Here is a 15,024-nt window from a genome sequence, read left to right on the forward strand (position 1 = left end):
AAAAACGCCGATTTCGGGTTTATTTACAGCCCCGCAGGGGGCGTGGCCGAGGCCGGCCAATAAATAGCGCTGTACACGTCAGAGGGGGGGGGGCGGGGCTTATGTACAAGTGGGCGTGGCTTGAGGCATGCAAGGGAGGGGGCGGGGCCATGCTGGGAGGGGAAAAGGGGGCGGGGCCGGGATGGATTGTCCAATGGGGAGTGGGGCGTGGCGCCGTGACGTCATCCCGGCGGAAGCCACGCCCATGGGCGTGTCCCGCGATGAGGGGGGCGTGTCCCGCGATGAGAGGGGCGTGTCCCGCAGGGCGTGGGGAGTCTCGGGGGCGTGTCGGTGCGGGTGGGCGTGGTCAGGCGCGCGGGGGGAGGGGCTGGCTGACGCGCACGCAGCCCCAATAGGCCGCCCGCAGCAGACACGCCCCCCGCGCCCGCCCCCAGCACCGCCCACGCCGCCGGCACCCAGCGCGCCCGGCGCCACAGCCACCACGTGCCGGCCTGGGCGGGGCCGGGGGGCGTGGTCACCGACCGGACACGCCCCCCTGGCCACGCCCCGTTAGGCCCTGACTGATCTGTGTGGGTTTAGGCCACACCCCCTGATGCCACGCCCCTTCGAGACCCGCCCCCACAAGCTCCACCCCTTAAAGCCACTCCCCCTTCAGGCCGCACCCCCATAAGCTCCACCCTTCAAAGCCCCGCCCACCACAGCCCCACCCTTTAAAGCCCCACCCAAGCGCTGCCCTTTCAAAGCCCCGCCCCTTTCAGGCCCCACCCTTTAAAGCCCCACCCACTTAAGCCCCACCCTTTAAAGCCCCTCCCCTTCAAACCCCACCCCTTCAAGCTCCACCCCCACAAGCTCCACCCCTCAAAGCCCCTCCCCTTTCCAGCCCCACCCAAACTCCACCCGTTAAGCCCCACCCTTTCAAACCCCGCCCCTTAAAGCCCCACCTACTTAAGCCCCACCCTTTAAAGCCACTCCCTCTTAAGCCCCACCCCTTCAAGCCCCACCCCCACAAGCTCCACCCCTCAAAGCCCCTCCCCTTCAAGCCCCACCCATTCAAACCCCACCCTTTAAAGCCCCTCCCCTTCAAGCCCCGCCCACTCAAACCCCACCCTCTAAAGCCCCTCCCCTTCAAGCTCCACCATTCAAAGCCCCGCCCACTACAGCCCCACCCATTAAAGCCCCACCCCTTCAGAACCACACCCCTCTAAACACCACCCACCTAAGCCCCGCCCCTTAAGGCCACTCCCCCTCAAGCCCCACCCATTTCACCCTTTAAACCCCGCCCCAGCACTCGCCCCAGCAGACCCCGCCCCCTTTTAGCCCCGCCCCCTTTTAGCCCCGCCCCTCACCGCCAGCCCGGCCGCGGCCCCGCCCATCAGCAGCGCGGCCAATAGGCAGCAGAGGCAGCGTCGCCGCGGGAACCGCCGGCCAATCGCGGACCTGGGCGGGGCCAGAGGGGCGTGGTCAGCTTCGGGAAGCGCGGCCACGCCCTCCCCGCGTGGGCGGGGCCGAAGGGGGCGGGGCCTGACTTACACCTTGCGGCAGTGCGGGCAGCGCGCCAGCGAGCGCTCGGGGAGCTCCGCCCACTGCGGGGAAAGGGGCGTGGTCAGCCGGGGGCGGGGCTTGAGGGGGAGGGGCTTGGGTGTTCAGGAGGCGGGGCTAAACGGGCTGGGTTTAAATGGGTGGGAGGGGCTTTGACGGGTGAGGACTGAAGGGGGCGTGGCTTTGAGGGGCGGGGCTTGAAAGGGTAACGCTCGTGTGGGTGGGGCTTCGAGGGGGAGGGGATTGAAAGGTGAGGGGCGTGGTCAATAAGGGGGAAAGGGGCGTGGCCAAAATGAGGGTGCGGTTGTGCTTGCATAATGAGGTGGGCGTGGCCTTTAAAGGGTGTGGCTCAAGAGGGAGTGGCTTTGAGGGGCGGGGCTTGAAAGGGTAACGCTCATGTGGGTGGGGCTTAAGTGGGTGGGGCTTGAAAGGGGAGGGGCGTGGCTGACCAGGAAAGGGCGGGGTCAATTAGGAAAGGGGCGTGGCCACAAAGAGGGTGTTGTTACTTATGCATAATGAGGTGGGCGGGGCCGCAGGGGGCGTGGCTCCACAGGAAGGACCGCCCACAGTGGGTGGGGGCACCGAGCGAAGGGGGCGTGGCCACAAAGGGTTAAAACGTGTTTGGTCATGAAGGGGGCGTGGTTTTGCATGCGTAACGAGGTGGGCGTGGCCGAGGGGGCGTGGCTCACCAGGAAGGGCCCCCCGCAGTGGGCGCAGGCCACGCGCACGCCCCCGGGGGCGGGGTCGGGGCTGGGCGCGCCCGTCTGCACCGGGCCCAGGTTGATGACGCGCTTACTGGGAGAACTGGGTTAGACTGGGACGCACTGGGAGGGGGCGGGGCTGCCGGGGGGCCTCCCAGTATGGACCAGTATGGACCAGTATGGACCAATGACCCTCCCAGTGCTCCCAGTATGGACCAGTGACCCTCCCGGTGCTCCCAGTATGGACCAGTATGGACCAGGGACCCTCCCAGTATGGACCAGTATGGACCAGTGACCCTCCCAGTATGGACCAGTGACCTCCCAGTGCTCCCAGTATGGACCAGTGACCTCCCAGTATGGACCAGTGACCTCCCAGTATGGACCAGCGACCCTCCCAGTATGGACCAGTGACCTCCCAGTATGGACCAGCGACCCTCCCAGTATGGACCAGTGACCTCCCAGTATGGACCAGCGACCCTCCCAGTATGGACCAGTGACCTCCCAGTATGGACCAGCGACCCTCCCAGTATGGACCAGTGACCTCCCAGTATGGACCAGCGACCCTCCCAGTATGGACCAGTGACCTCCCAGTATGGACCAGCGACCCTCCCAGTATGGACCAGTGACCTCCCAGTGCTCCCAGTATGGACCAGTGACCCTCCCAGTGCTCCCAGTATGGACCAGTGACCCCCCAGTGCTCCCAGCATGGACCAGTATGGACCAGTGACCCTCCCAGTATGGACCAGTGACCTCCCAGTGCTCCCAGTATGGACCAGTATGGACCAGTGACCCTCCCAGTATGGACCAGTATGGACCAGTGACCCTCCCGGTGCTCCCAGTATGGACCAGTGACCCTCCCGGTGCTCCCAGTATGGACCAGTGACCCCCCCAGTGCTCCCAGTATGGACCAGGGACCCTCCCAGTGCCTCCCAGTCCCTCCCAGTACAAACCAGTAACCACTAAACCCCTTCCCAGTCCCCCTCAATCCCCCCAGCCCCTCCCAGTGCCTCCCAGTATAAACCAGTAACCCCCAAACCCCCTCCCAGTGCCCCCCAATCCCCCCCAGTGCCTCCCAGTACAAACCAGTACAAACCAGTAACCCCCAAACCCCCTCCCAGTCTCTCCCAGTGCTCCCAGTATAAACCAGTAACCCCTAAACCCCCTCCCAGTGCCCCCCGATCCCTCCCCAGCCCCTCCCAGTGCCTCCCAGTCTCACCAGTCCCCCCCAAACCCCCTCCCAGTGCCTCCCAGTCTCACCAGTCCCCCCCAAACCCCCTCCCAGTGCCTCCCAGTCTCACCAGTACGGCCGGGGGCAGGCGATGCGCTGCGCCGACGCGCGGCACACCAGCAGGCAGTTGCACGGGCACCGCACGTACTTCTTCCCGCCGGGCGCCGTCCTGATTGGCTGCCGGGCCGCGGGGGGCGGGGCCTCATCGGGGACACGCCCGCCGAGCCCGCCCACCCATCGCAAAACCCCGCCCACCAACCTCTGACCCCGCCCACACGAGGCAAACCCCGCCCAACCACCTCAAACCCCGCCCACACACCTCACACCACGCCCACCAACCTCTGACCCCGCCCACACGCCTCATAGCCTGCCCACAGACTTCAAGCCCCGCCCATCCACCTCAAACCCCGCCCATAAACCTCAGGCCCCGCCTACAAACCTTTGACCCCGTCCACCCACCTCAAACCACACCCACAAGTCTCAAACCCCGCCCACCCACCTCAAACCCCACCACTCCCACCGCAAACCCCACCCACAAACCTCTGACCCCACCCCCCGCCTCAAACCCCGCCCAGCTGCCCCAAACCCCGCCCATACACCTCCAACCCCGCCCAGCCACCTCAAACCCCGCCCACACACTTCAAGCCCTGCCCACACACCTCAAACCCCACCCCACCTGCCTCAAACCCCGCCCACACACTTCAAGCCCCGCCCACACACTTCAAACTCCGCCCATATGTCTCAAACCCTGCCCACACACCTCAAACCCCGCCCACACACCTTATACACCGCCCCACCCAACCCAAACCCCGCCCACCCACCTAAAACCCCGCCCAGCCGCCCCAAACCCCACCCATCTGCCTCCAACCCCGCCCACCCAACCCAAACCCCGCCCCACACGCCTCCAACCCCGCCCAGCCGCCCCAAACCCCGCCCATACGCCTCCAACCCCGCCCACCCACCTCAAACCCCGCCCACACACATCAAACCCCGCCCCACCCACACAAACCCCTCCCCACACACATCAAACCCCGCCCACCACCTCCAACCCCGCCCCACCCAACCCAAAACCAGCCCCGCCCACCCCCACGCAAGCCGAGCCCCTCCCCTTTGAAGCCACGCCCCCCCGGGAGAGGCCACGCCCCCTCACCGTGGCCTCGCCACACCCCCCGCACTTGACCACGTGCTGGTGCGTCTTCCCCTCGACGCTGATTGGCCGCTGGCACACGCGGCACGTGACCGCCGGAGGCCCCGCCCCCGCCGCCTCGGGGCTGCCCAATGGCGAGTAAGGGGGCGGGGCCTCGCCCTGCCCCGCCCCCGCCGCGCCTGCCGGTGAGGGAACGGCGGGATCAGCCAGGCCACGCCCCCTTTGAGCCACGCCCACACCTCCGCGCGCTGAGCCACGCCCCTCGCCTTAACACCACGCCCCCCCGCGGTTAAACCCCGCCCATCCGGAGAGGCCCCGCCCCTTTTTACCGGCGGCCGCGGCCCCCGCCCGGGCCCGGCCCCGCCTCGGGCGGCAGCAGCGGCGATCGCTCCCCGTCCGCCATGACAGCGCCGCCCGCCACGCCCCCCCGCGCCCCATTGGCCCGCCGCGCTCACGTGGGCGCCGCCCCGCCCGCCGCGCCTCCCCATTGGCTGGCCGGGCTCACGTGATGCCCGCCCTCTCCGCGCCGCGCGCCGCCATTGGCTTCCCCCCGTCACGTGGTCGCCCCCCCTCCGTTCCCGCCCGCCGTCTCCATGGCAACGCCCGCGCCGCTCTTCCGGGTCGCCCCTCCCCGCGCTCCCATTGGCCCGCGCTGCCCCCCACGTGACTTCCCCCTCACACAACTTCCCCATTCCCCTTTCCCGGCAACGCCCCGCCCACGCCGCGCTCCCATTGGCCGAGCGCCCGGCGCGCCGCGCTCCCATTGGCCGGCGCCCCCCCGCCCCTCCCGCCGCCGTCGCCATGGCGACGCGGATGCGGCCGCCCATTGGGCGAGGCGCGGGGGGCGCGCCGCTGACGTCAGAGGGGCGCGCCGCCTTATAGGGCGCGGGGGGCGGGGCCGGCGGCGCAGACGCGGCCGGGATGGACGGCAGGTGAGGGGGGGGGGGCGGCGATTTTGGGGCTTTTTTTGGGCCTTTTTGGGCCTTTTTGGGGCTTTTTGGGGCTTTTTGGGGATTCCGGGGAGTCCCTCGGGTCCGGGGGGGGCGGGTCCGGCGCGCGGCCCGCGGCCAATCAGCGGCGGGGGTGGGCGTGGCCCGGGGGGCTCGCGGCGCCCCCTCCCCCCGCCCCCCAAAAATGGAGCCTTGGTGGGGGAGGGGCGGGTTTTGGGGGGGTTTTTGGGGGGTTTTGGGGGGTTTTTTGGGGGGGGGCGGGGCGGGGCCGGTCCCCGGTCCCAAAGTCCGCCTGGCCCCGGGCCCGGAGCGCGGGCGAGGGTCAAGGTCGGGGATGGGGGGGGGATGGGGGGGGAATTGGGGTGATTTGGGGGGGTCTGGGTCATTTTGGGGGTCCTGGGGTCACCCCGGGGGGGTTTGGGGTCATCCCGGGGGGTTTGGGGTCATCCCGGGGTGATTTTGGGGGGTCCTGGGGTCATCCCGGGGTCATTCCGAGGGTTTTGGGGTCACCATGGGGGGTCCTGGCGTCAATTTGGGGTCATTTTGGGGTTCCCGGGGTCACCCCCGGGGGGGTCTGGGGTCATCCCGGGGGTCCTGATGTCATCCTGAGGTGATTTTGGGGAGTCTTGGGGTCACCTCAAGGGTCTTGGGGTCATTTTGGGGTCATTTGGGGGGTCTGGGGTCCATACTGGTCCATACTGGTCCATACTGGTCCATACTGGTCCATACTGGTTTGTACTTCGGGCTGCCACGCCCTCGGCCCCACCCCTGTAAGCCCCGCCCCCGCTCGCTTGGGCCCCGCCCCCCAAAAGCACCACCCCCCGCTCGCTTTGGCCACGCCCACGTTCAGCCCCGCCCCTGCTCACCTGGGCCCCGCCCTGTACCGGTCCATACTGGTTTGTACTGGTTTGTACTGGTTTAAACCGGTTTAAACTGGTCCATACTGGTTTATACTGGTTTAAACTGGTCTCTCCCCAGTTACGAGGCCTGTACCGGTCTATAATGTCCCATACTGATCCGTACTGGTTTATACTGGTCCATACTGGTCCATACTGGTCTATACTGGTCCATACTGGTCCATACTGGTTTATACTGGTTTATAATGGTTTATACTGGTCCATTCCAGTCCGTACTGGTCCATACTGGTCCATACTGGTCCGTACTGGTCTCTCCCCAGTTACGAGGCCTGTACTGGTCCATACCGGTTTATACTGGTCTATACTGGTTTATACTGGTTTATAATGACCCATACTGGTCCATACTGGTCCATACTGGTCCGTACTGGTCTCTCCCCAGTTACGAGGCCTGTACCGGTCCATACCGGTTTATACCGGTCCATACTGGTCCATGCTGGTTTATACTGGTTTATAACAGTTTATAATGGTCCATACTGGTCCATACTGGTTTATACCGGTTTATACTGGTCCATACTGGTTTATAATGGTTTAAAATGGTTTAAACCGGTTTAAACTGGTTTAAACTGGTTTATACTGGTCTCTCCCCAGTTACGAGGCCTGTACCGGTCCATACCGGTTTATACCGGTTTATACTGGTCCATGCTGGTTTATACTGGTTTATAATGACCCATACTGGTCCATACTGGTCCATACTGGTCCGTACTGGTCTCTCCCCAGTTACGAGGCCTGTACCGGTCCATACCGGTTTATACCGGTTTATACTGGTCCATACTGGTTTATAACGGTCCATTCCAGTCCATACTGGTCCATACTGGTCCGTACTGGTCTCTCCCCAGTTACGAGGCGTGCGCCGAGGCGGCGCGCTGGCTGCGGGCGCAGTTCCGGGAGCCGCCGCGGGTGGCGCTGGTGTGCGGCTCGGGGCTGGGGGCGCTGGCGCAGGAGCTGCGCGAGGCGCAGAGCTTCGACTATCGCGACATACCGCACTTCCCGCGCAGCACCGGTACCGATACAGGGCTACTGGGGGCACTGGGAACACTGGGAGGGACTGGGATTGGGGTCACGGGGGTTACTGGGGTTACTGGGATGGACTGGGAGGGACTGGGAGGGGCTGCGGGAGGCGCAGAGCTTCGACTATCGCGACATACCGCACTTCCCGCGCAGCACCGGTACCGATACAGGGCACTGGGAGGGACTGGGAACACTGGGATGGACTGGGAGGGACTGGGAGGGCACTGGGATGGACTGGGATTGGGGTTACGGGGGTTACTGGGGTTACTGGGAGCACTGGGAGGGGCTGCGGGACGCGCAGAGCTTCGACTATCGCGACATACCGCACTTCCCGCGCAGCACCGGTACCGATACAGGGCTACTGGGGGCACTGGGAACACTGGGATGGACTGGGAGGGACTGGGGGGGCACTGGGATGGACTGGGATTGGTGTTACTGGGGTTACTGGAGCTGCGCGAGGCGCAGAGCTTCGACTATCGCGACATACCGCACTTCCCGCGCAGCACCGGTACCGATACAGGGCTACTGGGGGCACTGGGAGGGACTGGGGGGGCACTGGGATGGACTGGGAGGGCACTGGGATGGACTGGGATTGGTGTTACTGGGGTTACTGGAGCTGCGGGAGGCGCAGAGCTTCGACTATCGCGACATACCGCACTTCCCCCGCAGCACCGGTACCCGCTGGGAACACTGGGATGGACTGGGAGGGACTGGGGGGGCACTGGGATGGACTGGGATTGGTGTTACTGGGGTTACTGGAGCTGCGCGAGGCGCAGAGCTTCGACTATCGCGACATACCGCACTTCCCGCGCAGCACCGGTACCCCCCGGGGCACTGGGAGCACTGGGATGGACTGGGATTGGTGTTACTGGGGTTACTGGGGTTACTGGGAGCACTGGGAGGGGCTGGGATGGACTGGGAGGGGCTGCGGGAGGCGCAGAGCTTCGACTATCGCGACATACCGCACTTCCCGTGCAGCACCGGTACCCCCCGGGGCACTGGGAGCACTGGGATGGACTGGGGAGGGCTGGGATGGACTGGGATGGGATTGGGATGGACTGGGATGGACTGGGAGGGGCTGGGGGTTACTGGGATGGACTGGGAGGGACTGGGACAGACTGGGATCAAACTGGGACGGACTGGGAGGGACTGGGATGGACTGGGATCAAACTGGGATGGACTGGGAGGGACTGGGGGTTACTGGGACGGACTGGGAGGGACTGGGATGGACTGGGATCAAACTGGGATGGACTGGGGGGCACTGGGGGTTACTGGGATGGACTGGGATGGACTGGGATGGACTGGGATCAAACTGGGATGGACTGGGAGGGACTGGGATGGACTGGGATCAAACTGGGATGGACTGGGATGGACTGGGATGGACTGGGATCAAACTGGGATGGACTGGGAGGGACTGGGGGTTACTGGGATGGACTGGGATGGACTGGGATCAAACTGGGATGGACTGGGAGGGACTGGGATGGACTGGGATCAAACTGGGATGGACTGGGATGGACTGGGATGGACTGGGATCAAACTGGGATGGACTGGGAGGGACTGGGGGTTACTGGGATGGACTGGGATCAAACTGGGATGGACTGGGAGGGACTGGGGGTTACTGGGATGGACTGGGATGGACTGGGATCAAACTGGGATGGACTGGGGGGCACTGGGGGTTACTGGGATTGGGGTTACTGGGGTTACTGGGATGGACTGGGATTGGGGATACTGGGAGCACTGGGAGCACTGGGAGGAAGAGCTCCGCGTGGTTCGGGGGCGCTTTTGGGGACATTCCGGGGGATTTTGGGGCATTTTGGGCGCGGGTGGGCGTGGTGACGCCCGGCCCCGCCCCCAGTGCAGGGCCACGCCGGGCGATTGGTCGTGGGGCGCCTGGGCTCCGCCCCCTGCGCCGTGCTGCAGGGGCGGTTCCACCTCTACGAGGGCTACACCTCCAGCCAGGTGAGGACACGCCCCCCCGGGGGCGGGGCGAGCCCGGGGACACGCCCACCCGGGCAGGGACACGCCTACCTGCGGCAGGGACACGCCCACAGCTGGGGACACGCCCACCGGGGCGGGGACACACCTGGGGACACGCCCACCGGGGGAGTGACACACCTGGGGACACGCCCACAGCTGCAGACACGCCCACCTGGGGGAGGGACACACCTGGGGACACGCCCACAGCTGCGGACACGCCCACCTGGGGGAGGGACACACCTGGGGACACGCCCACAGCTGCGGACACGCCCACCTGGGGGAGTGACACACCTGGGGACACGCCCACAGCTGAGGACACACCCACTGGGGCGGGGCGTACACGGGGACACGCCTACTGCTGAGGCCACACCCCCGGCCACGCCCATGAGCCCTTAACCCTCTGCTGACCACGCCCAATGACCACAGAGTGACCCCTGAGTGACCACAGAGTGACCACTGACCACTGAGTGACCATTGAGTGACCACAGAGTGACCACTGAGTGACCACTGAGTGACCCCTGACCACAGAGTGACCATTGAGTGACCACTGAGTGCCCACTGACCATTCACTGACCACAGACTGACCACTGACCATTCACTGAGTGACCACTGACCATTCCCCAGGTGGTCATTCCCGTCCGGACGCTGGCCCTGCTGGGTGTCCACACGCTGGTGCTGACCACAGACTGACCACTGACCATTCACTGACCATTCACTGACCATTCACTGACCACTGAGTGACCACTGACCATTCCCTGACCGCTGACCATTCCCTGACCATTCACTGACCACAGACTGACCATTCCCCAGGTGGTCATCCCGGTCCGGACGCTGGCCCTGCTGGGTGTCCACACACTGGTGCTGACCACAGACTGACCACTGACCATTCACTGACCACTGACCATTCACTGACCACTGAGTGACCGCTCCCCAGGTGGTCATCCCCGTCCGGACCCTCGCCCTGCTGGGTGTCCACACGCTGGTGCTGACCACAGACTGACCACTGACCATTCACTGACCACTGAGTGACCACTGAGTGACCACTGACCATTCACTGACCATTCCCTGACCACAGACTGACCACTGACCATTCACTGACCACTGAGTGACCACTGAGTGACCACTGACCATTCACTGACCATTCCCCAGGTGGTCATTCCCGTCCGGACGCTGGCCCTGCTGGGTGTCCACACGCTGGTGCTGACCACAGACTGACCACTGACCATTCACTGACCACAGACTGACCACTGACCATTCACTGACCATTCCCCAGGTGGTCATTCCCGTCCGGACGCTGGCCCTGCTGGGTGTCCACACGCTGGTGCTGACCACAGACTGACCACTGACCATTCACTGACCACTGAGTGACCATTGACTGACCACAGGTGGTCATTCCCGTCCGGACGCTGGCCCTGCTGGGTGTCCACACGCTGGTGCTGACCACAGACTGACCACTGACCATTGACTGACCACAGGTGGTCATCCCGGTCCGGACGCTGGCCCTGCTGGGTGTCCACACGCTGGTGCTGACCACAGACTGACCACTGACCATTCACTGACCATTGACTGACCACAGACTGACCACTGACCATTCACTGACCATTCACTGACCATTGACTGACCACTGACCATTCACTGACCATTCACTGACCACAGACTGACCACTGAGTGACCACTGACCATTCACTGACCACTGAGTGACCATTGACTGACCACAGGTGGTCATTCCCGTCCGGACGCTGGCCCTGCTGGGTGTCCACACGCTGGTGCTGACCACAGACTGACCACTGACCATTCACTGACCATTCCCCAGGTGGTCATTCCCGTCCGGACGCTGGCCCTGCTGGGTGTCCACACGCTGGTGCTGACCAACGCCGCGGGCTCGCTGCGGCCGGGGCTGGCCCCCGGTCACCTGCTGGTCATCCGCGACCACATCGACCTGCCCGGGCTGGCCGGACGCTCGCCCCTGGTGGGGCCCAATGACGACAGGTGCGGCTTTGGGGCCGAAAACGGGGGTTTTGGGAAAAAAAGGGGGTTTGGGGGGAAAAAACGGGGGTTTGGGGGGAAAAATGGGGATTTTGGGAAAATGGGGGTTTTGGGAAAAACAGGGATTGGGGGGAAAAATGGGGGTTTTGGGAAAAATAGATTTTGGGGAAAAAAAGGGGATTTTGGGAAAAAAATGGGGGTTTTGGGAAAAACGGGGTTTGGGGGGAAAAATGGGGGTTTTGGGAAAAATGGGATTGGGGGAAAAAATGGGGATTTTGGGAAAAAGATGGGGGTTTAGGGAAAAATGGGATTGGGGAAAAAAATGGGGGTTTTGGGAAAAAAATGGGGATTTTGGGGAAAATAGGTTTTTGGGGAAAAAATGGGGGTTTTGGGAAAAAAATGGGGATTTTGGGAAAAATTCATTTTGGGGGAAAAAACAAGGATTTGGGGAAAAATGGGATTGGGGGAAAAATGGGGATTTTGGGGAAAAACGGGGGTTTGGGGGGAAAAACAGGGGTTTGGGGGAAAAAATGGGGATTTGGGGGGGAAATGGGGTTTGGGGTGAAAAATGGGGGTTTGGGGAAAAAAGATGGGGATTTTGGGGAAAAAAATGGGGATTTTGGGAAAAAAAATGGGATTTTGGGAAAAATGGGATTGGGGAAAAACGGGGGGTTGGGGAGAAATGGGGGTTTGGGGGGAAAAATGGGGATTTTGGGAAAAAAATGGGGGTTTAGGGAAAAATGGGGGGTTGGGGGAAAAATGGGGGTTTTGGGGGCTAATTTTGGTGCCGATTTTGGGGCTAAAAAGGCACATTTTGGGGCAGATTTTGGGGCTAAAAAGGCACATTTTGGATCAGATTTTGGGGCTAAAAAGGCACATTTTGGGGCAGATTTTGGGGCTAAAAAGGCACATTTTGGGGCAGATTTTGGGGTTAAACAGGGACATTTTGGGGCTAAAAAGGGACATTTTGGGGCCAATTTTGGGGTCAAACTGGGACATTTTGGGGCAGATTTTGGGGCTAAAAAGGGACATTTCGGGGCCAATTTTGGGGCTAAAAAGGCACATTTTGGGGCAGATTTTGGGGTCAGACAGGCACATTTTGGGGCTAAAAAGGCACGTTTTGGGTCCGGCTCAGGTTCGGGCCGCGGTTCCCGTCGATGACGGACGCCTACGACCCCGCGCTGCGGCGCCTGGGTTTGGGGTCAGGCAGGGACATTTTGGGGCTAAAAAGGGACATTTTGGGTCAGATTTTGGGGTTAAAAATGGACATTTTGGGTCAGATTTTGGGGCTAAAAAGGCACGTTTTGGGTCGGGCTCAGGTTCGGGCCGCGGTTCCCGTCGATGACGGACGCCTACGACCCCGCGCTGCGGCGCCTGGGTTTGGGGTCAGGCAGGGACATTTTGGGTCAGATTTTGGGGCTAAAAAGGCACGTTTTGGGTCGGGCTCAGGTTCGGGCCGCGGTTCCCGTCCATGACGGACGCCTACGACCCCGCGCTGCGGCGCCTGGCGCTGGCGCTGGCCCCCAAGGAGCTGCGGGCGCGCTCGGGGGTCTACGTGGGCGTGGGGGGCCCCAGCTACGAGACCCCCGCCGAGTGCCGCTACCTGCGCCGCGTGGGCGCCGACGCCGTCGGTGAGGAGGGGGCTCGGGGGTCCCGAAATAATCCCGGAATAATCCCGGAATAATCCCGGAATAATCCCGGAATAATCCCGAAATAATCCCAGAATAATCCCGGAATAATCCCGAAATAATCCCAGAATAATCCCGAAATAATCCCAGAATAATCCCGAAATAATCCCGGAATAATCCCGGAATAATCCCCAAATAATCCCAGAATAATCCCGAAATAATCCAGAAATAATCCCGGAATAATCCTGAAATAATCCCGGAATAACCCCGAAATAATCCCGAAATAATCCCAGAATAATCCCGGAATAATCCAGGAATAATCCCGAAATAATCCAGGAATAATCCCAGAATAACCCTGAAATAATCCCGAAATAATCCCGGAATAATCCTGAAATAATCACGAAATAATCCCGGAATAATCCTGAAATAATCCCAAAATAATCCCGGAATAATCCCGGAATAACCCCGAAATAATCCAGAAATAATCCCGGAATAACCCCGAAATAATCCCGGAATAATCCCGGAATAATCCCGGAATAATCCCAAAATAATCCCGGAATAATCCCGAAATAATCCCGAAATAATCCCAGAATAATCCCAGAATAATCCCGGAATAATCCCAAAAGGGGAGGCCTTGGAGAGGCGAAATCCTGACCCAAAACAGCTCTGAATTACCCCAAATCTGGCCCTAAAACAGCCCCAAATCCGGACCCAAAACAGCCTGAAATCACCCTAAAAAAAGCCCCAAATCCAGCCCTAAATCCAGCCCAGGTGTCCCCAGGTGTCCCCAGGTCTGTTTAGGTGTGTCCCCAGCTGTCCCCAGGTGTGTCCCCAGGTGTCCCCAGGTATCCCCAAGTGTCCTCAGGTGTCCCTCGTGTCCCCAGGTGGGCCCAGGTGTGTTTAGGTGTGTCCCCAGGTGTGTCTCCGCGTGTCCCCGCGTGTCCCCAGCTGTCCCCAGGTGTGTCCCCAGGTGGGTTTAGGTGTCCCCAGGTGTCCCAGCTGTCCCCCGGTGTCCCCAGGTGTGTCCCTAGGTGTTCCCAGGTGTGTTTAGGTGTCCCCAGCTGTCCCCAGGTGTCCCCAGGTGTATTTAGGTGTCCCCCCAGGTGTGTTTGGGTGTCCCCAGGTGTGTCCAGGTGTGTCCCCCGTGTGTCCCCAGCTGTCCCCAGCTGTCCCCAGGTGCCCAGGTGTGTTTAGGTGTCCCCAGGTGTGTTTGGGTGCCCCTCAGCTGTCCCCAGGTGTGTTTAGGTGTCCCCAGGTGTCCCCAGCTGTCCCCAGGTGTCCCCAGGTGTGTTTAGGTGTCCCCCCAGGTGTGTTTGGGTGTCCCCAGGTGTGTCCAGGTGTGTCCCCAGGTGTGTCCCCAGGCGTGTTTAGGTGTCCCCAGGTGTGTCCCCAGGTGTGTCCCCAGGTGTGTCCCCAGGTGTGTTTAGGTGTCCCCAGGTGTGTCCCAGGTGTGTTTAGGTGTCCCCAGCTGTCCCCAGGTGTGTTTAGGTGTCCCCAGGTGTGTCCCAGGTGTGTTTAGCTGTCCCCAGGTGTGTTTAGGTGTCCCCAGGTGTGTCCCCGGGCGTGTCCCCGGGCGTGTCCCCATCCCCGCCCGCTGTCCCCGCAGGTATGAGCACGGTGTCGGAGGCGGCGGCCGCGCGTCACCTGGGGCTGCGCGTGCTGGGGCTGTCGCTCATCACCAACACGGCGCCGGCCGACAGCGACGACGAGGGCGACGACGACGACGCCGATGACGTCACGGCGGGCGGGGCGGGGCCGGGGCCACGCCCGGCCGCGCCCGGGGGGCTCTCGGGGCACGCCGAGGTGCTGGCGGCGGCGCAGGAGGGGGCGCGGCACCTGCGGGCGCTGCTGGCGGCGCTGGCCCCGCGCCTGGACGAGCCCGGCCGCGCCCGCGAGGCCCCGGTGACCTCATCGGGGTGATGATGTCACCGCCGCCGCGGCCG

At 62.8% G+C, this 15,024-nt stretch overlaps 2 protein-coding genes across 2 annotated transcripts; one reads left to right on the plus strand and one right to left on the minus strand.

Moving 5' to 3' along the window:
* Window positions 1-252: 252 nt before the first annotated feature.
* On the minus strand, window positions 253-5,018 carry PIP4P1 (phosphatidylinositol-4,5-bisphosphate 4-phosphatase 1). Its single transcript, XM_038126632.1, is given in 8 exon segments — window positions 253-418; window positions 420-491; window positions 1,347-1,437; window positions 1,531-1,583; window positions 2,229-2,334; window positions 3,539-3,645; window positions 4,619-4,806; window positions 4,958-5,018. Coding segments are annotated over 8 exon segments (750 nt in total). The 3' UTR covers window positions 253-346.
* Window positions 5,019-5,467: 449 nt separating this feature from the next.
* Window positions 5,468-15,017, plus strand: LOC119696787 (purine nucleoside phosphorylase). The gene is made up of 6 exons (XM_038126631.1): window positions 5,468-5,547; window positions 7,319-7,482; window positions 9,346-9,449; window positions 11,281-11,456; window positions 12,903-13,084; window positions 14,688-15,017. The coding sequence occupies exons 1-6, from the start codon at window positions 5,537-5,539 to the stop codon at window positions 14,999-15,001; spliced, it is 951 nt and encodes a 316-aa protein (XP_037982559.1). The 5' UTR covers window positions 5,468-5,536; the 3' UTR covers window positions 15,002-15,017.
* Window positions 15,018-15,024: the final 7 nt, after the last annotated feature.

The sequence above is a fragment of the Motacilla alba genome, unplaced genomic scaffold (assembly GCF_015832195.1).
Source record: "Motacilla alba alba isolate MOTALB_02 unplaced genomic scaffold, Motacilla_alba_V1.0_pri HiC_scaffold_35, whole genome shotgun sequence".
In the NCBI taxonomy this organism is placed as follows: Eukaryota; Metazoa; Chordata; class Aves; order Passeriformes; family Motacillidae; genus Motacilla; species Motacilla alba.

Bases quoted from the DNA above. Each gene is read 5' to 3' on its own strand.
- LOC119696787 (XM_038126631.1), top strand. The intron at 7,483-9,345 runs GTACCGATACAG...CCCCGCCCCCAG, and splicing joins GCACTTCCCGCGCAGCACCG to TGCAGGGCCACGCCGGGCGA. The intron at 13,085-14,687 runs GTGAGGAGGGGG...CTGTCCCCGCAG, and splicing joins CGTGGGCGCCGACGCCGTCG to GTATGAGCACGGTGTCGGAG.